Consider the following 25,149-nt stretch of genomic DNA (forward strand, 5'->3'; position numbering starts at 1 on the left):
CAAGTGGTGGGTTCTGTATTCACGTTTCCCAGCGCCATCAGCTTTAAGTGTTACGAAGGATACCGTATCGTGGGGCAGTCGAGCTTCTTTTGTCAATCCAACGGTAGATGGGATCCCGAAGTTATGCCTCGATGTGAACCGGTGGAATGTCCTTCGATGACCGACCCAGCCAGAGGCAAGATTGAGTCGATCGAACGTCGCTATGGAGGTGTTCTTCGCTACAGATGCGACATCAATACTAAAGCTATAGCTGGAGACGTCGAGCGACACTGCGAAGCCAACAGTGTCTGGAGTGGGAAGGAAGTCGTCTGTGAACCAGTGAAGTGTACCCAGCCTGTACAACCCCTGCATGGAAGCGTCCAGGGAGACAGCACAGGTGTCGGGTCCTCTGTGACGTATTCGTGCGACGTCACAAATGAGAGAGTGCAGGCGCATTGCTTGCCAGAAGGGGTATGGGACAGAGATCCTCCGACGTGTCCGCCGACATTACCAACCTCCGTGTCAAAAACTATAACTGTGCTGTTGACGGGCACGAACGAATCGGCCACCGTCGCATCAGGGACGTCATTCTGGTCATCATCCTGTATCCTGATGGTGACGGCTGTTTGTGTCGTTTGTCTCCATCTCGTGGACGTTCAGGCGCTGGCATGCGATAACGAAACCGACAGACTCAAGAAGGTTTCCTCATAGTGGGGCTCACTGGAACACTACGTACACGTTGCGTTGGTCGCCTACTTGTGTAGACAATACCTCTCCGGGCTGTTCCGCGTAATGTAAAGCGTCAGCTGGTGAGGCAGCCGCTGAAAAGGGTAATGAAAAAGCACTATAAAGCAGCATTGAAGGTTTTCCTTCCAACGTTTCGTCTTCATGTGTGTCGTGGCTTTACGTCCCGAAACAACTAAGATCACGAGCGATGCACTGTGTTCGGTCTGTGAATTAATTCTGCCCACCTGAATGTTCCGTAGTGTGCTCCAAAGTCTTAGCACAAGACACGCTTCATGTAGCGTCCCTCGCGGAAGACGGCGCGTCTGAGCAACGTGTACCCTGCCACCAAGTCGCTGGCGTCCTTGGCCGGGGTCGAACCCGTGACCCTGGGATGAGTACCTTCGGATACACAACCACGTATATATGTCATGAAGCTTTCGTGCCTGGTACCAAAAAATACGGGTGCATAGGATTGCGAAGAGGCATTACAGTGTAGTGTCCTATAGCATGTCCTTCTAGCACATGCATCCCGCATGTCCATCCCGCATAGTTTCTCAAAATTTTGGTTGAGTTTGAGTTCTCAAATTTTATTTCCTGCCTACACACCTGCAGTGTGTGAAAGGGCGTTCAGGCTGAAATAAATAGACTCAACCATATTATTTGGAACATTTCTTTATTAGCTTGCTTGTTCAGACATTTTCAGAGAGGATCAATGCAGACACCATATCCGATTGACGCTTCCTCACACACGCACCAAACGGGACACAAGGCTCCTTCAACATCATGCAGCGGGTCGCACTAAAAAAAGTATTTGTTACTTGCTATTTTGCTTAGAACTTACAAACTATCATTGCTACACTTGTAGATCGTACATACGTGTAACTTTCTCGCGTTCAATGATTGACCTGAAGCATGGGCCATAGAATAGAGAGGACTAAACGAGCACGCGAGGCTGACCTCACTGTCGTGGTTCCCCGAATGCTCGCCTTATGCTCTCTAATTCATTTTATGTGGTTCTCTTCCGACACAAATCCATGAATTGTGAACACACACTTTTCTTCGAACATGTGCAATGAGTTCCAGAGATAGCGCGCTAACAGCACCCATCCCATGCTACGTCATTCATATAGTAGTTGTTGTTGCTAACAAACCGCTCTGCATAAACTTTTTACATGTTCCCCTGTCTTTCGTTCCCCTACTCTATTAAATAAATTTCTTTTGCATTTTCTGTGGCCCGAAAAGAAAATCCTCAAAATACAAAGAGTATTTCGCAAATTGTCACGAAATACTGCCAGCCGCTTTGCGTAAATGGCGATGATTTACTTAGTTCCTGCAGATGTCTGAGTTGCGAAGATATTTCCCAGATCCCGCGGCCAAAGCGAAGAAACAAAGAAACAAAGTAACCGTGGATGGTGGGAATGACTGGAGAGTCACACCCATGGTGGTCGAAAGCGACCTTGAATAAATAGTCGGACGCGTCCGAGGTGTCGGGTTACTCGACTCGGACTGTTTTTCCCAGACGTCTTAGACAAACAGTGGCAGCAATAAATTTGGAGATTCCGTGCATGTTGTTGGCTAGCGAAACCTATGTTTGCGGTATTGTATGTTTTGTATTTTTGTCTTGTCTCGTCTCGCAGCGGGGTGTGAGAAGTAACACATGTATTCTGAACGCATCGTAAGGGGCTAAGTAGAGGAGACAAGGGGAGTCGCTCAGTACACTTGGTGGGGACATGTAACTTGCTCGATTCCGTCTTACGCGGGTGGCGCAGACTTTGGTGACTTCGGATAGCAGGGGCGGTCAGTGTCGGTAGTTAACGGTGGACTCACGTATCCACGAGTGCGCGGCGAAGAAGTCGTCGCACTACAACACAACAGTCAGCGATGACTTTGTGAGTGTTTGTGCGTGCGCGCGTCGTCCACCAACAAAACATCGACCCAACAAAGACCCTACCCTCCCGAGCTCGAAGACCCTCAGCCAGCACCAGCTAAGACTGTTTCTTTGTTGCCTGTCTTGCCTCCTTGTAACCGCTGCTCAAAACGCAGAACATATGATTTTGTAACATGCGTGGTATTCTATATGCATTGGTTAGTTCATTCGTTTAAAAGCCTCGCTGTTTCTCAAGTAAATATTTGTTATGTTTAGGCTTCATTGTCTCTGTGACTTCCCTCATTTCACAGTCTCCTGTTCACACGTGTCGCAAGGTACGCATTGGCGGTACAACCACTTTCTTCTATGTTCTTGCTTACGACGTAGGGTGTGCTTCGGGTGAATCGCACAGGCCCACCAAAGTACATATCGCGGAATTAGTCCCGATATTACCCTGTGAGAATCGCGGGCTAGCCAAGCGGGGCACCCCCGCCGGACATCGTGACACAAATTGCCGTACAAACGGGTTGTCACATGGCTTTCAGAGCACAGATCTCAGGATCCCGTTCCTGGGTTGAGCGGCACCGGCGCTGTAACCGGCAGAGCGAACGGGGAGCGAAGCGAAGGATGAAAGTAAAATATTCTTTAATTTGTTCTTCACTAGACAAAGATATCGAATTCTGCTTCAAAACACTTTTCTGTGGAAATATGAAGGGAATTTCCTCTGGACGAGAGCCGCCGATATTTTGAACAGAATTCTTTCTCTGGGCACTGTCCCCATCATTGGCATCGTATTTAATGGGATAGGTATGACGTGTTAAAGGCACATGCGAATTGTGGGTAAACGGCCCGGGGGGAAGAAAGGGTCCGTTCAGGTTTTTATGGCCGAAGTGAATGGCCGCTTTGTTAGAGTGTGGAGGGGAGTATGTGAAGGAAGTCACCTTTGCGCCTAAACGGTTACAGAAATGCAAAGTTCACGAACAACAAGACGAAACGGGACAACAGATAGGAGAGGGCGAGCATTCCGAAAGATGTGGACGCTAGCGGTTACGTGGGGAAATTTTCAGAGCAGGCAAAGTGGTTCTTCTTTTTCTTTTCCTAACATATATATTTGTAATACGCAGTTGTAACATGCAATAAAGAAAGTAAGAAGTAGTGATCAGGCAGAACAGTGTAGAGTAGAAGTGTTTTTCCCCCTGGCTAAAAGGCCAAGGGGAAAACACTTCTGTTCACAAAAAAACAAAAAAAGAACGAAATAAAAATCTCTTTTTTTAACAAAGTTTTCGAAAGATTCGAGATACGTAAGACTCGTGGATTCGCAGGACCTACCTCGGATTCGGATCCTAAAAATTGTATGTTCGTCCAACCTCCAATGTTAATGAATAGGTAATATCGCCGACATTGTCTGCCGCGCCGAAATTTAAGAAACATACAAGCCTCAACACAGTAGACCACGTTGTACTCACTTTAGTGTACGAACAGCTGGGATCCTCTGTTCCGGAATACAGTCTCCCTAGCCATGAATTACTACGACGGGCGCCCAGGTGGAGACCCTCTGTTCTTTCGAGACTTTGGTAGAGGGAAAACAAGGAATGGAAATGTGAGAAATCTTCACGAAGAATCATCAGGTTAAAATAAACAGTGAAGAGATACTCTGCAAGCGTCCATTTAGTTCTATGTGCTCAACTGATTCATTCGCAATGCACTATGGGGGCCTTAATCTTACTGGCTTGCTTCCTATAGCGAACATAAACACATAAGCACATTCACTCCTGCACGAAAAGTGTATAGGTTTTCGAGTATAGAAGTTGAAGCGACATAGATTCGTATACCTTGTAAGCGTTGCCGCCAGGACAGGTACGAAGAAAATTAGCCAAGATGCCATTCAGCTTCAGTTGATGCTATCCAGCAAGTTGTCGATGCGTTCTGCCTTTTGTATCTGTGCGTTATCAAAGCCCGCGCCGCACTTGTAAGTCGTCGGGGCATGAAGGCAATTAACGCTTAATGATGCGGCGTCCCGTTTAGAAAAAAAAAAAAAAAAATGAGACATCGAAGGAAAACTAGCAACATCTGTACCTGAACGTTTAGCCATCCTGGGACAAGCAACTCGGTGCAAAAGCATAAAAAAGACGGAGCAAAAATACTTGATGACCGTCTTAAAAGGTACTTAAAAGGTTGCATACTACTGCCGAACATTGCGCCATCTGTTTTCTATTTTTATCTTTGTATGCATTTATCCTTTTCTTTTTCTTCCTTTGAACTCGTTTCATTCTGAAATTAGGTCAAAGCCAAATTTTTTTCTATTTCAATTTTTCTTCCTTTATTTTTTTTAAATTCGAGTTTGTCACCAATTAAATCCTTGTTGCCTTCCGAAGGCCAAATCTGTCCTAGGCTTCCGTGAGCACTGTGAGGCACTACACAAGCAAGACAACAAACAAAACAACTCGGACGCGGTTCTACTACTCACAGTGCAGTCCAGTCCCACCACACGATTTCGCCCCTTCTGCTCAAAGGAAGAAAGGCGGGAGGCAGGTCCAGACGTCCTTAACCTTCCCCTAAATGCTCCCTCTACACCATTTCCCCTAAACAAGAGGAAGAGAGAACACCCCGGCCGTTCGTAGCGTTCATTCTCCTTCGCATTTAAGTAAAGGGCCCAAATAGCGCTTTGGGGCCATTTCCTCGCGCTATAATCGTCTCGACCGTTCTTTTGAAAACGTCAGCGGCATGAGCGCACCGAGGGAAACCGACTTTGCGCCGAGCTTCTATGTCCTATAATTAAAAGGTTAAATAGCGAACCCTAGTTAATGCATCCACTTAGGGGGTTGCTGATGCCCGCGTAAGGTGTGGCTTTGGCGTAGGGCATACGTATTATCATCGCTTATAACTGTGAAAGAAATATTTATCCTTGTTTAAAAATCCGTGTATAGTTAGCGTGGACACTCTGTATATGCTAGGCATGAAAATCACAAGAATCGAAAAACGTGGTCCCTATTCGTGATATTGAAAGAAAGGTACCACTACCCCACTACCACTAGCCCACTACCAAAAAAATTCTTACGGGTATAATTGTGCAGCACTTCGTAGAAGACTGTGCCGATATTTTCTCTAATCGCCCTCAGGAGAGCCCAGAAGAAACACCCAGGCAGCACAGGTCTCATTGGAACCGGGCCAACTCCCAGTCTTGAAAGGTTGTCATCTTAAAGGAGCAAAGTTCTCTCCCCACTCTTTTTTGTTTGTTTCGTTGCGGCGTATTGCGCAAAAAATTACATGTCCTATTGCGCAAGAATGATGGTCTTGTGTCGACTGTGAACCCTCCCCCACTCCCGCAACTAGCGACTTGCGCACAACGAGACAAATTTCCAGTGAGAAGGCAGGCCTCGCAGCTTCTCCTGATTCTGATCCCACGTCACGGACCTAATTAAGTCACGCCAGGACTTCGGGTCGAGCTTCCAGGTTCGCAGCTGTGTCTGTGCAGCTCCTCGGTTTCCCTCTCTTCCTTACAGCTAACGGAACGACCTGACTGGTCCCCCTCCCAAATAATGGGGTAAGATTTCAAAGTGACGCCCACGTGGTTTCTTCCGTGGGTCCATGCCAGTCTACAAGTACTCGCTTATTGTTGCCTTGTATAAGTGTACACGGAACATCAAGGGGGATCACTTCTGCTCAAGGCAATAGAGAACGTTTGTTCGCACAGCGCTCAGAAACGGCGTAAAATATCGTCAAAACAGAAGTACTGACGTGTGACACATTTTGTAGAATTCCAGGACTATCCGTTGATTTGTATTGAGCCCGAATTCGCTAATAGTTTAGTGTGCGACACTCTATCGAGATGGCAGCACATGTTCGAGATACACCAAACTTTAATCTATTAGAAATCAACGGCTCAGCCTTGCCCTCTAAAAAAAAATACGTCATTGACTGGAGAAAAGCTAAGAGAACACGCCAGTACCAATCTTACGATGATAGTTTAGAGCGTACACGGGTCTTGTGCGTACAAAATTCACCCATAGATTTCTGAAGAAATTATTCCCCCTTAACTGCCATGGTACCCGAATCCTTCTTTTATATTCAGTAGAAAAAGGGGGCGAGCGCGTACGCAAGCCCCCACTACCAAAAATTACATGTCCCAGCTACCCCGATTTGGGGAAGTGGCGGGTTTCAACCAGGGCTCTGTGCAATGCCATAGCCTCCACCCGAGCAGCCCGCCTCGTTGATCACGGGCTTCCCGACACCAGGTAAGTATGCCGTTGTTTGCGTCGCGAGGCACCCCTAAGGAAGCGATGCGCACAAAGCGAGTGGTGTTTTGTGTAGTAGCAGGTGCAAAAGCATGTAGTTGCAACGCTTTAATTTCAATATATTCTACGTTCGACGATGTACCTTGTCTTAATTGTTCTGTTTCTTATTTAAATTTGAGAAATTTTAGGAGAGTAATCCCGTCACGAACATTATAACAGCCTCGAGGGCAGACTACAACCCGACGAAAATCTGCAATCTCAAATCTGTTGAGTGTGACATACTGGAATAGAAGCAGCAGTGAGGGGACACGCACAGGGAGGAACAAGCGACAACCAGAACAACTGCTGAGTGTCAACTAAAGCATTTTTTGAAGCGTGATGTGAGCAAGTATTGCACTTGTTCCATCCGACCGTTTGCACACACACATACTCAGTTCGTAATACAAAAAGGATTCGCTGACGACACTATGTTTAAAAGCCCAAACCATGAAAATAAGAAGAAGAAAAGAAAAAGTACCACAGAAACCGCTGTGCAGATTGTCGGTGAAATGCGATGGCATTTATGAACTGATCGTGGGCATTGTGCGACGATGGACAGTAGAGGCCTGTGGAGGCTGAAATGGCCGACGGAATTGGCGGAATCAGTAGCTAGTCCTTGCCCCTGACGAAGACACAAATATTATAACACTTCCCGTACGCAATGTGGGAATTTTGTCGATAGACATGGTACTGTGGCATAGGAACCCGAGCCATAGCTTCAGTTCTTCCTTCTCTCTGTATGTACGTGTGTGTATGTGCGGTGGGGCGTTTTGCGTGAGCTATTTTCGGACGATCTCGCTGCCGGCGTGGTGGCAAGTTGCTTGGGGGCAATAGCGCATCCTGGGCCGACAACAAGGAAACTGCGCCGACACTTCCTTAAAGCTCTTGAGGAAATCATGGGGGAAATCATGGGGGAAATCACCGAGGCAACACATGCGGGACAGAATGGCGTAAATGCAGGCTAGCTCGTGGATAAATTCCATGATAGGCAAGCCTGAGCGATGGGCAAGACACGTAAACAAACACAAACACGGAGGCTCAAAACCAGCAAGACGTTTAATTGATAACAACGAACTTCATGAACATGTAGACGGTGCGAGGGAAGACAGAGAGAGGAGAATAGGGAATTGAGGACAAAATGAGTTGAAGGAGGTCAAAGGAGGCGCTTGAAGGCCGGGTGGATACATACAGACGGCACACTAATACAATTGCCCACACTCTGTATGGCCAACGCTTCTCTCAAAAGACGTTTTCGCCTGTCTGTTTCCCACGCCTGCACCGCCGTCTGGGACCATAGGGGTTGACAATTATTACACATTCTTAGATGATCCAACAAATTTGAATGTGGCCTGTTTTTATGTTGGCCCAACCTTTGGTTAACGCATTGAGATGTTTGACCTATGTATGCAAAGCCACAAGCTAACGGGATTCTATATACAACATTTTTTTGCACAAGGAACAAACTTGATGGTTCTGTGTTCAACATTACAGGCAGACTCTGGTCTCGAAAAAGGCGTTAAACGATCTAACCTGAAGTTGTTCCTAAAGAGGAGACGGACCCCCATCTCATTCGACATAGCCTTCAAATTATGTGAAATCTTGTTGTAGTACGGAACTACTGCCATTTTCTTGTTTTTCTCATTTTCTTCCATTATGCGTTTCGGGCGAGCTTGAAACTGAGCAAGTAGATTGTGCTGTATTAGCTTAAACTCGTATCCACATGCGGTATCCACACAAACACGTGCGGTTCCCGCATTCGGCAGCATGCCCGGATTCGAACCCGAGTCAGCGATAACGCAACGTGGGAACAGTGTAAATAGGCCATCCTTTATCCCTCTCCCTCCCCTCCGGGTGTTGTTAGGTATTTAGGAGGTTTGGTGTTATTAAATCATTACTGTGTCTGAGAACTCTGTGCTTGTCTTCGTGTCCCGTGTCTCTCGGTTATTCGTTCCTTCATCTGGTTCACTGTGTAGAGGGAACATGAGTGCCGACGGGCGGTTATGGTATGACACTGAGAGACGATGACGGTGGCCTATCTCCATGACAGTGCCTGTGGAACTGAGGCCTGGCCGGTGCTCCAGGTGCGTGGTCATCTACGTCGTTGTCCACGGTCTGTTACAACTGTTCCTGGACTATAGGTCAGGGCCATTTTCTGCGATGCAGGGGAAGCACACCGTTCCATGGACTTTACCTGACATCTCTCTTTGCCAATCTAACTTTGTGGATCAAGGCCAACGGATAAGGAATAAGAAGAAGAAGGACAGAATTCCCTGTACTGTACCTGACATCGGCATCAACGCTCACGTTCGCTCGAGACGCACAATCGTTGTGTTCGTTCTATTTGACAAACCAGTTGCTGACGACTGCCAGAACGACCACCTGTCTTCAGATTCCAGGTTTTCAGGAGAATTCACCATCATGAAACAGGACAGCCCTGATGTAGGTTCTTCTTTTCGTCTTATTTCTGTCGCAACAATAACGCTATTTAGCGTTCTGCTTCCACGATACCCGTTAGAACGACACCCGATATAACTAATATTAGACGTCGCTACTCAACTTGGACGAGACGCCTTCGGGCGGTTAAGGTAATATTATGCTAGGTAGTTATAAGCGACATAGTTATTATGTTGGATAAGAATAAAGTAACTCGGAATGCTGCATTCGGAATACGAAATATTGTTCGTCGACGTAGCACAGCACAGAAGTGAATTTAAGTATGCTGTTGCTAGAATAAGAACCAGAATAAGAATAAGAACCTCAGACTATTGTCTGTGTGACTCTGCAAATAATGCCTCTTGGTAGCACCTGTTTTTTCTTCTTCTTTTTTTTCAGCATAGAACCATGAAGGTCAGCCGTAGTACACCGTCTGGATACAGTTCACCTTACACGCGATCATCTGAAATGGACCTGATGTCAGTCCTGGGAGAAACAGGGATATTCCAACGCATGATGTTGGCCTATGGTATGCTGTCAATGATGCTGTTGGCCATCAGTGACCTGTGGCCCCTGGTTGTGGCACCGCCCGTGGATCACTGGTGCGCCCCTCCGGACGATCGTGGTAACATTTCCACAGAAGAATGGAAGAATACCAGCATCCCAGTGCAGGAAGACGGGACATACAGCAAGTGTGAAATGTACCTGGAGCAGGACACACTCCTCCCAAATCGCACGACAGTTCATTGCACCAAGTGGCAATACGACGAATCAGAACACAACGGAACCATCACGCAGGAGGTAATGTATTCAGTATGTCATGCAGAAGGTGCTTACGACCGGAAGTTTATCGGTTGCAAGTTGCACAACGTGTCAGTCTATCTTGTACACACTGTTTGAATGCACGCATGGTTTCGTATTGCATTATATTTGTACACATTGTAATCATTGGAATTTGTGTTTATCTAATCACGTCAGTTGGCATATTCGCTTCTCTGACGTGGTTAGCGTCTTGTGAAAATCGCAGTGATCACGATTCTGGTAGGTCATATATGTAGAGCTGTCGCGAGGCAAGTTGCGCCGGGGGCAGGGCAAATCTGAATCGCCCCTCCCCCTCCCCTCTCCCATTGCCGCCAGAAGGTCTGTAAACAGAGAAAAGAAAACGCTTATTTGCACTGCCGATATCGTAAATTATCCTTATTCCCGCTTTATACTGTCCAATTAACCTGCCAGGGCCTGCCGTTTGGCGCCCTCTCCGGCGCGGGAGCCCCGGGGTGGCTGTCCCTCTGGCACCCCCGTCGCTACTGCTCTGGTCATATGGTACAAATAGTGCTAGGAGCGCGTAGCGCCTGTAAAGCCAGTCCGTGACATAAACGCTTGAAGCTTCGTCGGCGAACGGGTATCTGGCAATGTGTTTGGGAATTTTAGTACTCTCTGGAACGATCATCTTCCCAGAAAGGAGTTGGTCCTTGAGACATGATGCATGTCCACGTTATTTTTTTTCATGCAGTGGGATGTCGTTTGCGACTGGGAATGGCTGCGTTCCGCTGCCATCGCTATCATCATGGCAGCTGCGCTTCTTGGAATTGCCTTGTCCGGATTCTTATCAGACAGGTGGGCCCTATTCCTCAGCCACTCCTAATCACTTCTTGACATCACGCGGCTCATAAGATGAGGGTTCGGTTCCAGTTCGGCACGCGATGCTAACATGTCACAGCAATATTTATTTTGCTGTTTGTGTTTGTTTTCCCTATCCGTTTGTTGATTCGGGTCGTGGAATATGTCACACGTGGTGCAGCACATTCTCCACAGCAACGTCCATCGGCGTATTAAGTAGGCATGCAATTTGGTGAAGCCGCTGGTAGAGTCGTGACACGATAGTTAAGACATTGTCATGCATAGTTGGACAGACATGATATAACATCTTCACTCAAGCACGTTATAGGTGAGAATTCAAAAACTCGATCAAACTGCTAACGTCTTTGATTTCATTTCCCATGGGCATTCCTTTAGTATCGGCAGAAAACCCGTTGTCTGCTTCAGTTCAGCAGCGACTGTCCTGTTCAGCGTCGGCACACTGAACAGCAAATCGTTCGCTCTGTACATCTCTCTTCGCTCGTGTGCAACTGCCAGTGTGAGCGCCATTGTTCTCGCCGCCTACACATTAGGTATGCAACGCTTCCCCCCGTTCGACATTTATTCACTTTCTAGCCCTGAACCACTATTCATGAGTTGATGTGCAGTGATAGAGCTGATCCCACCTGCAAGCCGAGGTCTCTACGGCGTCCTACTATTTTCCGGGTATGTGACGGGAGTCGGTGTCGTGAGTCTCGCCAAAGAACTGTACTGTTCCTGGAAGACCTTCGAGGTTTGGTTCTTAGTCCAAACATGCTTTCTTCTCAGCAGCTTCGTGTAAGATTTGTTTTGTGTAATTATTGTACCCTCAATACAAAAGCCTCGTAAATTTAGAATAATGATGTTGCAGAGAACAAACCTCAATAAGAAGGAATCGCACAAACGGAAAGCATAAGTCAAACAGCAGCCAACAACAGCTCCCTACTGAAGAAAACCGAAAGAGACTCCGCGAATTGAGCGTAATATGAAATGGCATTTCCTTGGAGATGCAGTTCACATATCAAGTACTCGGAAAGTACAAAATGTAGCAAGGAAAAATGTAATTTAATAATGTCATCTGCATTCATCCTGTCCTTGCTGCGGAGATTCGTTTCTCACTATTTTGGGAAGCGACGAGTCATACGCACGTCCGTATTTTCCAGAAAGGTTTTTCCGATTTCTTGCCATAACAAATCGCTTCGGACGTTCTAATCGTCGTGCTCGGGTGAAGCTGCTGACATTTTCGTAAAAGTGCTTCAGATAAATTCATGCTCAGTGCTTTTCTAATGCGCTCTCAGGGTTGTTACATTACTCTTATGTTACTATTAGAGAAATATAGTACTAATACATAATATGAGTTTACTCTGTTTTCGAGGGATTGATACACCTATACCATACTTCTCGTACCACCCAATGCCCCTTATCACTAGAGTACCTCGTGGCACTGACTTGTATTGGTCTGTTTTGCTCAATACACCCAGTTTTGTCGAAGAGTCACCAAGGTGGCTGATTTCGAGGTGGGAACTGCAGAGAGCCCAAGAAACTGTCCTGCTGATAGCCAGGATGAACGGGAGGAATGCGGAAGATGCACGCCAAGCATGGCTCACCCATAAGACTCTGCTCAAACAAGTGAGTCCTGAAAGGCTGTACGTACACTGCAGCAATGTGAGGCGCTCATATACCGTATACGTAAGCAAACCTTTAGAACGCATCAAAAAACTTTGTTTTTGTTGCTACCGCATTATCACGCCCATCCAAATTATTTGGGCAATTGCCATAGAAGGGCACTGACGTGGCGTGGTATTCGATGTGTGAGGGTTTCTCGACAGCAGTACAAAACAGCTGCTTAAATGGATGTAAGAGCTCGCTCAACCTCTTTGATTGCCACGCAATGTATCGAACACTTCTGTGCCAATATAGCATTCCTGCTGCTGCGACATCACGTAGGTCTGTTGCGCTAGTGAAGATGGTGGTGGTGAATAAGTATTAAAAGTCCTTATGACACCAGCGAATGTCAGCCTTTCAGTGATCCGACATTCAGTAAAATGCATGCATAATGTCATTACCTCTGATTATTGACTTATCCTCTTTAGATCAAATGCGTTTCCCAACGCTCGAATTGAAGCATGTATTTATTGTCGAGATGGTCTTCCCAAGTAAACAAAGTACTTGAATAGCGCGTATCTACATATTGCTCGGTGGATGCAGTTCCTGAACAGGTCATCATACCTTGATTGAGGGACAATGTACATACCTCATTTGGTAGACCGGTGCTGAAAATGGCGGTAGTTAAATATCCTTTTCCTTTATGCCAGGAGGAAAAGAAAATATGTGACATGCTCGACGTTCCCTTCGCAAAGGTCCTCTTGCAATACCAGCTGCTGCATGGCAACGTTATTCTCTGCTACGCCTGGTAAGACAAAAACCTCTAAAAACATTTCTGAGCGTGTGAGAGGGTAATCGGTGGCTGAGACTTGGTTTTGTCGTTGGTTAGTATATATATATATATATATACTCAGTAGCATTACAGCTCAACGTAAAATAATAGAAAAACTTTTGGAATGAATGAATGGTTGAAATATTTTATACCCACTTCGCATTGGTGGGAGCCCTGAAAGAAAGTTGCAGTGACGACTTGTCGGGCTCACAGCTCCCGTACAAAATGTCATCAGTTAATTAGTTAAATCGTTTAAAAACCGTATAATAATCGAATGCGGTAATATTTTTTGGGTAAGGCTAGTGCCGCACGTGGAACGATTCACCAGGGTGGACAGAATGATGTACAGTGCACCGTTTAGTTGTCAATCTTTTATGCGGCATGTGAAATACCGTGTATTCTCACTTCTAGGTGTGCAACTTCATTCACCTTCTATGGGATGAATATCTGGGCCAGGGATCAAAAACAATTCAACTGGGCGCTCAACCTGATCACTATACTTCCACCTCAGTACGTTTGCTACCTGGGTATCGAACACTTCGGCCGAAGACCCACCCTCTGTTACTCTCTGCTGATTACGTCAGTTGCAGTTGCTGTTTCCGGTTATCTCTCCACTAAATGCGGTACGTTATCGCCAGTGATTCTTTCTCCACGTAACCCGAGACTTCGTAGTCCTGTATTCGACAAAATCCTGACGCCTGCAATCATTCTATGTCAGTGCAGTGCCATCTATGTTGTGCCTCTTTACTTTATTTTTCAGGGTCTAGACAGTTAGTCGTTTGAATTTGTCGTTATTGTTCTTCGCAGATGTGGAACCATTACGCCTGTTCAAGTATGTGCCTGACATGTTACGCCTATCCACAATCGGCATATCTCAAAGCGTCGTTCTCCTCTACATGGTCGAAACGAACCCGACTTTGGTTAGGACTATTTCTGCCTGCATCTGCTTTCTCTTCTGCAGGATTGGGGGCATACTGGCTGTCGTCATCGAGTTTCTGGTAAGCAGTTGAAATGGAGTTTTGTGAATCTTTTGCAGATGGGATGTTATATTGGGTAACAAGCCCGGCTATCGGTAATGCGACAGTGTGCCTTGGCATAATGAAAACTATGGAAGTGGTACGGGAAGAATTTCTGTTCCGTGCCAACACCCGAAACACCGGGGTATTCTGCTTATTACACCGAACAACGTCTTTCAGAATCCTAAACCGCATGCGTGTTCTGTACTGAGCGATATTCCTACAAGGCGTAGAAATCCGAGGCTGATGGCTTAGAAAGGTCAAAACATTTTTTCGCAAGTCACTAATGGCAGCCTAGGGGCCTATGGAATAAAGAAGATATACAGATATGCAGGTGCATATTGAATTCCGTTTGACATCATTACCATTTAATTTTAATGAGGAGCTACGCGCGCAGCCCATACAATGTGCCCCAGTAGAGTTCACTAGAGTTCGCCAGAACTTTCGTTGAAGATGCCATGAGCTGTTGCGTAGCACTTTTTTTTTCCCGACTGTTCGTTAAGCAACAAACATTCGTTAAGCATTGCTGTACACTAACGACCCATCGCATTCTGTTTTGCCAAGGCTTTTATCACTAGCAACGTGCTCCCTACATCGTTGTATGCGGTCACCTGCTTCATTGCTGGCCTCGTGGTATGTCTTCTACCAGAAACAAGGATGGTCGGTCTGCCAGAAGCAGTTAAAAGGGACGACATATTTCGGTACGTCACAAAAACTACTATAAACGCTAAACTAAACGCACACAATGCAGACATAATTTTGGGAATGTAGAGTACGTCTCGTTCATCCTTGTTGCAACATCGTTTACCCTGGCTCACTGGAGAAGTATCATAAGGCTGAGAAAATGTTCTACCCTTGCTAGCTGGTGGGGGCACAAATGTTCTTTTTCTGGAGCAAGCGTTAGGGTTCTCACTACAGAACCGAAGCTCAGACTTCGCCACACTGCGAACCATAAGAGATACCGCGTTGCGAACGCTTTTCGTGATGCCACAAGCTTTTCGATTTCAGTGCCTGAACAGTAATACGCTGAAATTTGCTGAAATTTAATTTAAAATAACACGTGGAAATAGGAATAGCTTGTTTTCTAGATAATGTAAAAGCATGAGTTTGAGCACAGGGCTCATGGAGTCGTGTTCGTGTCGTCCCTCTGTGTGCCCAGGTTCAGGCTTTTACATCCACCAGCTGGCCTGCATATACGTCATTTTGTCAGTTGTTGTCTAGACTTCAGGGTCCACTACCACAAGCAGAGTAGTGACTCCGAGTAGTGGGACGAGCATGGTCTAAAGATATCATTTGCTGTCGCTTTTTTCAACTTCTCGAGCCGTTTCGCGACCCCCTACAGAATATATCAACTCGATATACTCGATAGACCGAAGACCGGATGACCTCCATGGCGGTTGTGATGCACAGGTTTGGAAACACTGTTTAGAGGATAAAAATGAGTAAACATGGCGAAACAGAAGCTGCCCTTCGCGTCGTCGGTCTTGGAACGGCTATGAATTCTAAGAGCTTTTACATTATTTCTCTTTTTGTTTGTTTTTCGTGCAGGATCGAACCTCTTCGAGTTGTGCGACTCAGAAAGAGTTTACTGCAACCAGAAGATGTGACACTCAGCCAATCCAGGAGTCAGTCTTTCGTGGAGAGTTACCTTCATGAGCGTTCTCTCAGGGACCCACGATTCGTTACTTCAAATACGATGGAGATGAGCTACGTGCGGGACACACATTCCGCTCTCTAATATGGATATCGCAACACGTCTGTTCATTCACTAGTAAAATTGCAATATGTTATCACGCATTGAAAGGACGCAATGAAACAAATACCGAAGGCTCGAGATGTCTTCGCCATGGTGTTCTGTTTGTGCTGGTTGGCATCCGTTTAGTCACTGCCCGGGAAAGGGAGTGCGGCAGCACTGTCGTGTTTATCAGTGTTGTACGTAGCGCCGTTACTTGTTACACGTTGTATATATATATACCTTTTTTTGGTAGCGCAGTAGGGATCGCGCAACTTCCCTCGTCAGCATTTCCGTTACAAATCTCCTGTATCGCGATCTTCTAGCGTTACCGGTACTTTCGCAGCTAATCTCGGCGACAGCTTTTTCTTTTTTTTTTCACTCTTACCAAGCATATTTCGCACCACGACCAGACCCGAACGAGAACCAGAGGCCGTCGTTCCACAAGGATGCTGCACCTGCTTCCACGTGTTCCGTATCTGGTATTATACCCCAATAAATACTTCGTTGGTCTCTGGCAAACTCAAGGTAATGACCCCTAAAGGAGTGGTCTAGAGGCACACAACTTTGTTTCTGTTTTTGGTCGGTATGGAATGTTTGGTGGCCGAACACAGTTTTCCCACAATTAGTGCAACCGTAGCGAAATTGGGACGCCTGCAATAGCCCCCTGAACCCCGTGCGCGAAACACCCTCCGCCGCCTTCACGATAGACTCGTGATGAGCGCCGCCACGAGCGTCATTATGTGACGCAAGTGGTAGGGACGCTCCTCATTGGACTTGGGATCACATGATCGAGGTGAGCAACACTGCGCAGGCTGCTACCGCTTCGGAGACTGCATGCGTTCTCCGGCTGCGTGATGTCCTAAACGGAGGATTTGAAGCCTGTCAACGACACGACCACGATTTTTTTGGACCGCTGACACCACGAGAAGAACCTATGTCCTATGTTCTCCTCGTGGTATCAGCGTGGTATCAGCGTGGTTGACAGCCTCCAAATCCTCCGTTTTGGACATCACGCAGCCGGAGAACGCATGCAGTCTCCGAAGCGGTAGCAGACGCTTCGGCCTGCGCGGTGTTGCCCACCTCGATCATGTGATCCGAAGTCCAATGAGGAGCGTCCCTACCACGTGGCGGCGTGCAAACCCATGTAGGGTCATTTCCTTTTGTGCCGATTTCTTGTGTAGCTTATCTTATCTTTCTTTGCCGTCATATGTCCACACGGGCGTTATATATCTCAATACGGTTCATCGACGCTGGTAGCACTATTGTGCGTTCCCATGTCAGTAGTGTGGATTTCAGACCACTTATTGCTACTTCAGCAAGAGTAGCGGATAATGTATCCCGTTACTTTTTACTTGTATCTATATACTGTTACTTTACTGTCTATATACTCTTACTGTTACTAAATTTATCGATATCGGGATTTCATTACTTTTTTTCCTTAGGTAGCCGGTATCGGTATCACGTTACCTTTTGGTAGCGGGTGCAGCACTGAAATGTGTACGGTGGCAACTTCTGAAAAGTACAACAGCGGGCAAATCTGGGTTGGCAATTCTGAGTATTGCCCCTGGCGATAAAGCTCTCCATTCATAGTCTTAAAAATAAAGTTGTCGTTGGGTTGTAGGACTACGCTCTAGAGCAGTCCCGATCGTGGGCCAACATGAGGAGGACACGGAATCGTGTGATGGCCTGGACTGCACTGCAACGGGTGAACGTGAACAGTACAACCAGGTCCAAGTTTTCTTGTCTGTAACCTTGTTAGTGTACCGCCTCGCAGTGCTTGTGAAGGCTAGGACGGAAATGGTCTTCAGACGGCAGCAAAGGTTTAATGAGGCACGTGCACAAACGTCACGGGCGGACGTCACGCTTTGAGCGCCTTTGAGCCACGTGACTCTGGGGAAACATGAGGATGCGTCACAGGTGTCATACTGCGGGCCGCATGACTCAACAGCGTGTGTTTTCACAATACGCCCTCTTAATCGCACGCATACGGCAGCAGCTCACGGAATGCTCTCCTACTGTGACTCCGGTGTGGCGATAAGTTTTCCCGAGTCTCGTGACCAAACGTGACGTCACTGCACAAGCCTCATTGGCGACAAACTCTAAATTGAAAGGAAGTATATTGTGCTACATCTATTACCTTTCCATAACTGACAGACAGACAGCTATAACTGACAGACACCATTTAAACTGAGAGTTAATAGGACTAAAGCACGTTTTGAGACGAATTTATGATTAATTTCATTGCCTTCGTTATCTGTTGTAGAATTTGTGTAGTATATAAATAAACAAAGGTATCACCCGTTCAGTCTCTCAATTCTTAAACTTTGCACACATATGTACTAGTTGCATGCGTCTTGGTTGGTCCCTCTGAATGTGTAGTGACACTCCTTTCAGGGGTTTCTGCTCTCATGGTGTTGTGGGACCCCTTTTTTCGAGAGTTAATGTACCCCTCTCATGGTGTTATCATACTCCTTTCATGAGCGTTTCTATATAGCGTCTTCGTCACGCGAAGCATACCCTAGCCTCTGTCTGCACGCAGCGGGCAATGGACGTTCGCCGTGAAAACGACCGAGAAGCAGTGGAAGCAAAAATGAAACGAAGCGAGAGAGGAAGCCGGCCTGCGCCAGACCTGATGGCGTGCTCTAAGCCAATTTGGAGACGACAGCTCTGTCCACGGAAGAAGTTGTCGCGGTTTCTTTGTTTCTACTGAAGTTCGGAAATCAATCCAACGAACACTTAGAACACAGATAATGAAAACTAGGGATGTGCCATGCGAATCGTCGAATCCAATATGCCGGTATTCGAGATTCGGGAATCCGAATCCCAGTGCCCAATCGAATCTTTCGATTGGGCACTGGGCCAGCCAATCAGGCTTTCGCACTTCGCCGAAAGCCTGATTGGCTGGCGGGTGTTTTCTTGTTTGTTTACATCGCTCTGGAGCCGGTTTTCGTCACCTCCACCAGCACCACCACCACCACATTGCTCTGGACTGAAAGAGTTCAGGGAGAGACCCTTACGTTACAACTTTAAAAGTAACATCGCTTTGCTTTTGATTGTTTCTGTGTTGTATGTAAACAATTCGGGCTCGAAATTTTATTCATGTAGTTTATTCCTGTACGTTAAATAATTGCACAAATTATATTTAAGTATATGGGTATGTTTTTCCCTGAAAGTGAACTATTATTGAATTTGTTTCTCATTAAACAAAGATATCAGCTTTAAAGCACTTTTCAGTAAAAGCCTTCCTTTTTTTTATTTTTATTTTTTGTCTTTAAACTTCTTTCTATGAAAGGATTCGAAAGATTCGAGATTCGATTCGTGGACTCAAAGAACCTTCCTTGGATTCGGATTCTAATTCAGATTCGGAAAATTCTGGATTCGTCCCATATCTAATGAAAACCCTCTCGTCTATGAGAAAGTCTTTACTTACGATGTCTTTCTTTTTCTTTTTTTTTACTTACGGACTTCAAACTTGAAATTTACGAACTTGGATGTATGAACTTTGTTTCATTTTGTGAATAGCGTTATTCACGTAGACCATCGTGGCGATATTTTGTCCCCAAGTTTGAGGTCACCTCCCGTATTTGCCAAAATTTACGCCTGCAATTTACACCGTGAACTACACTAGTGATAATCGCAGGCCTCGAAAAACGTCCAAGCGGTGACAAAGCCAAGCAGAACGCAAACACTGAGTGATCGTATCTCTGAGCATGCCCATTGTCTGTAGGTACACTATCTATGCCCAATGATATCGCTTTATAATAGCTACGATCTGTTTGCACAGAACGATGAGGCACTCGACGGGGCCACAGGCATTAGAAACCTGGAAACATCAGCGTGTAGTGCAGAGTGAGATCCCTCAAAATGCATTACTCCGGACGCCCTACCCTTTGGGCGCGCGTGACCATCACGCTGCTACTAGGAGGATGTACTATGATAGGGAGGTCATACGCCAAGAAGGTACGTGGACGTTCTCAAAAAATGCACGGGAGTTGGTGTTAGCGTTCTGAACGGCCACTTGAGTTGTGTGGGTGTGGAGGACCAAAGGTCTGTCCGTGCTGTGTAGATAACGTTCAAAGTACGCAGTGTTTGTGTCGTCTGCTGTCTTCTGGTTGTGTCGTCCTTTTGTTTGTTTCCCGGCGGCGGGGTTTCTATGGCTTTTAAAGTCTGAAGACAGTGCTGACTGTGCAGGGCCGCGATGCCTAACGGAGATGCTCGTTGCACTGCCCGTGCGATATCCATGTATGTTTGCGTGAGCTTTCAACAGTGACTTTTGCAAAGTCTTACTCGCCTATTTACGGTTGGAACAATGCTACGCACGATTTATACAGATTTGGTGCATTTACATTTGTCTCGTAGATTACCCCTGAAATTGCTATGGAACAAGTGCTATGGATGGGCGACGAAGTCACTCCCGGTGTACATTCGTTTCGCATTCCTCTTATAACGTACACTCCTATGGGCCATCTTCTGGCAATCTCTGAAGCACGAAAACATTCAGACGCAGATGTTGGACCGAAGTTCATTGCCGTTCGCAGGTCAGAAGACGGAGGTGAGTTCATTGAATCACCAGGTCCTCATTGAAGTGCGAGGACAGCTTCGTTGAACATACAACTGGCACATCAGATAGGTAACGTGTAGTGAAGGACCCATGACGTGGAACGTCGGAACGTGCGTGATGGTTTAACTCGGTGTGAGAGCAACGTGCGCGCTTCCTCAGGGCTTGCAGTAATGACCGGTTCGTCATTTCCGGCATAGGTGAACTAATAGGCCTCCTTTAACCGTTTCTTAGCGGCTACTAAAAGGTATATGTTATGTCCTGATTATCTGCTGTGGGCAATCGATATCTATTTTATCGTGCGCCACAATCAGGTGATTCCGTGCGCCCTTTCCCCATGTCTGCCTAAAAAGGACTGACCATTCAAGCCGGGTGCTCTTTTCCTTGTAAGCTGCTCAGCAGTATGCGAGCGCTGTTCGTCGTACAAGCATGTACGGTATTGAATAAAGAAGTTCGAACAACAGTATATTCTGTAGGAAAAAATCACCGCACCGCAAACGTATGTTAGTCCTTGACCAGAGGCTCTTGACACTTGGTTCAAGTGTGGATATTCAGCTATACTGTAGCCGTTTTAAGTGTTAGTTTCAAGCCCGTTCATGTGACTTACTTTCTTGTGACTCACGTGGTGCTCACACATTGATCCTAATACTTACACATGGTGAATCCTGATCGTCGAGGGGCGACTTCCGCTACTACATCCGGTTGCTTCCATGGCATAGTCCTTCGTTGTCGCTGTTACTGCGGGAAGCTAGCAGTGCTCCACGTTTTAGAGGCGAACGCGTTCTAATGGAGTTGCGACATGGTGTAGCGTGGTCTGAGCTCGTCGTCGGTGCGATCCCCGGGCTTTGAACCGCAGTCGCCGCGGCCCATAAAGAAGCGGCGGTATGTTGAAGAGGGCCGCTTGTCGGGGATGACCAGAGGGTGTCGGGAGAGACCACACGTCTGAAACGGCAGGAACCAGAGAAGGATCACCAGAGATGTAACGTACCATGACGAGATTTCTGAATTTGTGAAGGACCACAATACCGAGATCCCCCCCCCCCTTTTTTTCTCTCCATGAAGATAATTGGACGACGAGGTCCATATGCTCGATATAGGGGACGCTGTCGATCCTCACTTTCCGAGTTCCCGTACGGGCGGTCCGGCAGGCAGATCGCTGTGCACCAATCAACCAATGTGTGAACTGATTAAATGGTATTCCTTCATAATTAGCTATCTCGCACAATCATCAATTGCTGGCTCACGAACAGTCCCCCTTATGGGCTTCCGCATATTCTTCATGTCTCGCATGTCTCAAATGTAATTCGGGAATTTGTGGAGGTCAATAGGGGGAAGCTCATAACCTCACCGTTCATCATCATCTTCTAATAATGTTGTTGTTGTTGTACTGGAATACATGCGTTATGGAATATAATGCATGCAATACATTCGTTCAACATGCATCAGGCGCTTTCACACTACCGCGTTTCTGGCGCCTGCGGTCCACACAAGCGATCCGCTAGAGCAGTTACAGCACGTGCAGCGCAAGTGGTAGCAAATACGCGTCTTTCGTGGCCACGTTGTCTACGAAGCCTTGTTGCAGAAAGCTTTGTGTTCACATAAGATGCTGTGAGTTCGAAGTAAATCTAGTGAATGTTGTATCATTTTGCACAGTCCATGAGCTCCATGTTTCAGCGCCCTGCTCGGTCCTGATGACGTTTCCGAGCTAGACACGGGCCAGACGCATCGAAAATGACTCAGTCCCGCCCGGGTTTTCCCGTTTTTATGCGTCCCTGCCAGGTGACTCAATGAAGAGTGCCCGGCCTTGCATCTCCAGCTGTGACTCGCGTCTCTCTAGGGCTAACCGGATCCCTTGACCGCGCTGAGCCCCACCGTGTTTGTAAGAGCCGTGGGGGAATTTGTCGCGCACACAGAAGAACCCCAGTAGCACGCACGCGCGTAATGCGTCGATTGGTTCTCTTCTCGCTGATCTGTGCGTGCTTTGGAGAAAGTCTTGCTCGGGCGAGCCCCTTTCCGTTCTGCTAGGGAAGGTCTTCCACGCGTTTGTTAGAATAATAACTTTTTTTCTTCCGCGTCAGCACCCAATGAAACGCAGTAGTATTAACCAGCTTAACACACGCGTTCAGGCTAGTGCGGTGAAACTGAACGGGTTCCATCTTCCATTACCGATGGCTTACGCATTTTCTCACATCACGCCTGCCCTGTTCTCTTACATAGGCGTCACGTGGAGCAGAACCACATTCATAGCTGACGGTGGCACAGATCCTGATGCCATAAGTTTGGGAGTTGTTCTCGTCGACGATGAAACCAAAAACATCTTCCTGATGTACACCGAGTGTGCGCACTACGTTCAATGCGCAGTCTCGAGTGTCATGATGATGAGTAGCTCTGATGATGGCGCCACCTGGGGTTCTGCGAGAAACCTGTCGCAAGAAATCGGAACCAAAATGTTCGCTCCGGGACCTGGCACGGGAATCCAGGTAAGCACCAAACAGGCCAATAACAATGTACTAATTAATACGCATATGATTATCCTTAATATGTGGACGATTTAAGCCTGACTGCTACGTGCCCAATTGAAACTATACATAGTCCTTAAAAACTTTAACCGCACAGAAAAAGTTCCCACCATACAAGGGTCGCCTGATTGTTTGTGGCCACGGGACCATAGAGGAAGACGGCGTCTTCTGTGTCGTGAGCGATGACCATGGAGATACCTGGAAAAATGGAGGCAGTTTGATAGGAATTCCTTATGCGAAACCGAAAAAGACTGGAGACTTCACCCCAGATGAATGCCAGGTAAGTTGACCTGAAGGAAAAAATAAAAATAAAAATCATCGCATAATTTTGCGGCAGTACACAGTAACAATGACGGCGAACAGTTACAATGAGTAGACCATGCGAGTAAACGACGCGGTTGTGTTCTGCACGTTGTTTTGTCTGTTGCTGCAACTGCTCTGTAATAATCATAACGACTAAATAGCTACCAGAAATATGGCATATCAGCAATTACTTTGCTACCCATTGGTGCACTTTCCACTCCCTGTGACGTCACCATATCTTGTAGTAGAACAAAGTCACTTCCCATCAGCAAGGCATGTCTTTTGGTCTTATTGCAGGCCTACGAGCTCCCCAATGGAAACGTGGTGATTAACATACGGAACGAGTACTTTTATCACTGCCGCTGCCGTATTGTGGCTTATTCAACCGATGGCTGTGAGTCTCTACCCGTGGAAAATGTCCGGTTTGACGAGGAGCTACCAGACCCAGCAGTGGCGGCTGGGGTTTTATATGAAAATGGAGTCACCTATTTCACCAACCCTGCAAGCGAATTTTCGAGTAAGTTGCGGTCTCGGGATCGGGACGTTATCGGGTCGTTTTCCTCACAGGATCAGGATCTTTTTTTTCTTGATTTTTTTTTTTTTGCGTTCTTGGGTGAGTAAATGCGATGTGGAAGCCCGTAGGTCTCTCAGTGTTCCACTTGGAAGCAATAAAGTGCAGTCGCGTATCAAAGTGTGATCCTGTTTGCAGGAAACGCTTTGTGGTCGCTTATAGCGTGAAACATAGTACAAGAAGAAACTTGCCACAGAAGAAGAGGAGATCAGAGCATTAGCTCCATTGAGTTATGGTGTGCCAGCAACTACGCTAACCAACGATGTGCCGATGAGAGGCAAGAAGCTCGAAGCGGCCGTCTCCGTTTAGATCGGCGTTCTAATCATCCCTGCCAAGGGAGATAAAGTAGTGCGTGCCTGCTCTTCGTTTTTAGGGCTGGCGCGGTACTGCCTTCGAGACGTGATGCGGGGAAGTTTGCGCTTGTCCCATTCTACAGTTGGCAATACGAGTAGCCCTTAGACTACCCTAAGAATTTGTGGTCTAACGGTGTCTCCATATTCACAATCCAATCGCATCCAATTTTGTTCCCTTTTTTTTTTTTTCTTCTACACACACAAAAAAATCAAGAAACTACAACACTTTCCATTTGTTCACATCCAGGGGTTGACCTCACTTTGCGTTGGAGCTACAACTCCGGAGGCTCTTGGGAAGAAACAGGACTCCGCATCTGGCCAGGGCCCAGTGGTTACTCCTGCATCACTTCATCATATCGTGTGCAAGACAGCATCTTCATCCTGTATGAGAAAGGCAAAGCCACATCCACAGAATCTATCTCCTTGGTCAAGATAAAGTTGAACACTGCTTGAGCCATCGAAGAACCAGAAAGTGCGCTCGATCTCCCCCAGATCTGCGAGCTGTACATGCGCCGTTATGGGAGTGACGCCCAGACTACGACGTCACTCAAAACCGTAGCTCCATCATTTTACCATGTTCTCTGCATGCGTCGTTGATTGATTGATTGATTGATTGACTAAATTTTTGTTTGTGACACTTTTCATTTAACATCTGCAACCAACCCATTGATCGTTGGACTTCGAGCAGAATACTTCTTACACGTAATGATGACTACACGTCTTCAACTTAAAAAATAAAAAAGAGCAGTGGGAGAGGTTGTGCT

The 25,149-nt window shown here is 46.6% G+C and overlaps 2 protein-coding genes, 1 long non-coding RNA gene and 1 other non-coding gene across 5 annotated transcripts; 2 read left to right on the forward strand and 2 right to left on the reverse strand.

Moving 5' to 3' along the window:
- Positions 1 to 1,359: 1,359 nt before the first annotated feature.
- Positions 1,360 to 4,552, reverse strand: LOC135394009 (uncharacterized). The gene is made up of 3 exons (XR_010422747.1): positions 4,405 to 4,552; positions 4,039 to 4,141; positions 1,360 to 1,503 (listed from the first exon to the last, which is right to left on the reverse strand). It is a non-coding gene; the product is annotated as an uncharacterized LOC135394009 (long non-coding RNA).
- Positions 4,553 to 6,651: 2,099 nt separating this feature from the next.
- Positions 6,652 to 6,815, reverse strand: LOC135396279 (U1 spliceosomal RNA). The gene has a single exon (XR_010423369.1). It is a non-coding gene; the product is annotated as a U1 spliceosomal RNA (small nuclear RNA).
- Positions 6,816 to 9,139: 2,324 nt separating this feature from the next.
- LOC135394007 (solute carrier family 22 member 6-like) lies at positions 9,140 to 16,178 on the forward strand. Its single transcript, XM_064624426.1, has 11 exons — positions 9,140 to 9,285; positions 9,679 to 10,080; positions 10,790 to 10,893; positions 11,293 to 11,447; positions 11,523 to 11,691; positions 12,375 to 12,522; positions 13,209 to 13,306; positions 13,742 to 13,953; positions 14,138 to 14,328; positions 14,911 to 15,047; positions 15,895 to 16,178. Exons 1-11 carry the CDS (start codon positions 9,265 to 9,267, stop codon positions 16,082 to 16,084), a joined length of 1,827 nt encoding a protein of 608 aa, XP_064480496.1. The 5' UTR covers positions 9,140 to 9,264; the 3' UTR covers positions 16,085 to 16,178.
- A 3,695-nt stretch (positions 16,179 to 19,873) lies between these two features.
- Positions 19,874 to 25,138, forward strand: LOC135394010 (sialidase-1-like). Of its 2 annotated transcripts, none has more exons than XM_064624427.1 (6): positions 19,874 to 20,041; positions 20,441 to 20,633; positions 22,857 to 23,119; positions 23,256 to 23,438; positions 23,759 to 23,978; positions 24,633 to 25,138. In XM_064624427.1, exons 1-6 carry the CDS (start codon positions 19,946 to 19,948, stop codon positions 24,836 to 24,838), a joined length of 1,161 nt encoding a protein of 386 aa, XP_064480497.1. In that variant the 5' UTR covers positions 19,874 to 19,945; the 3' UTR covers positions 24,839 to 25,138. The 2 variants fall into 2 exon arrangements, with proteins under 2 accessions (XP_064480497.1, XP_064480498.1); XM_064624428.1 differs by lacking the exon at positions 19,874 to 20,041 and adding an exon at positions 20,203 to 20,323.
- Positions 25,139 to 25,149: the final 11 nt, after the last annotated feature.

The sequence above is a fragment of the Ornithodoros turicata genome, chromosome 5 (assembly GCF_037126465.1).
Source record: "Ornithodoros turicata isolate Travis chromosome 5, ASM3712646v1, whole genome shotgun sequence".
NCBI classification, from domain to species: Eukaryota; Metazoa; Arthropoda; class Arachnida; order Ixodida; family Argasidae; genus Ornithodoros; species Ornithodoros turicata.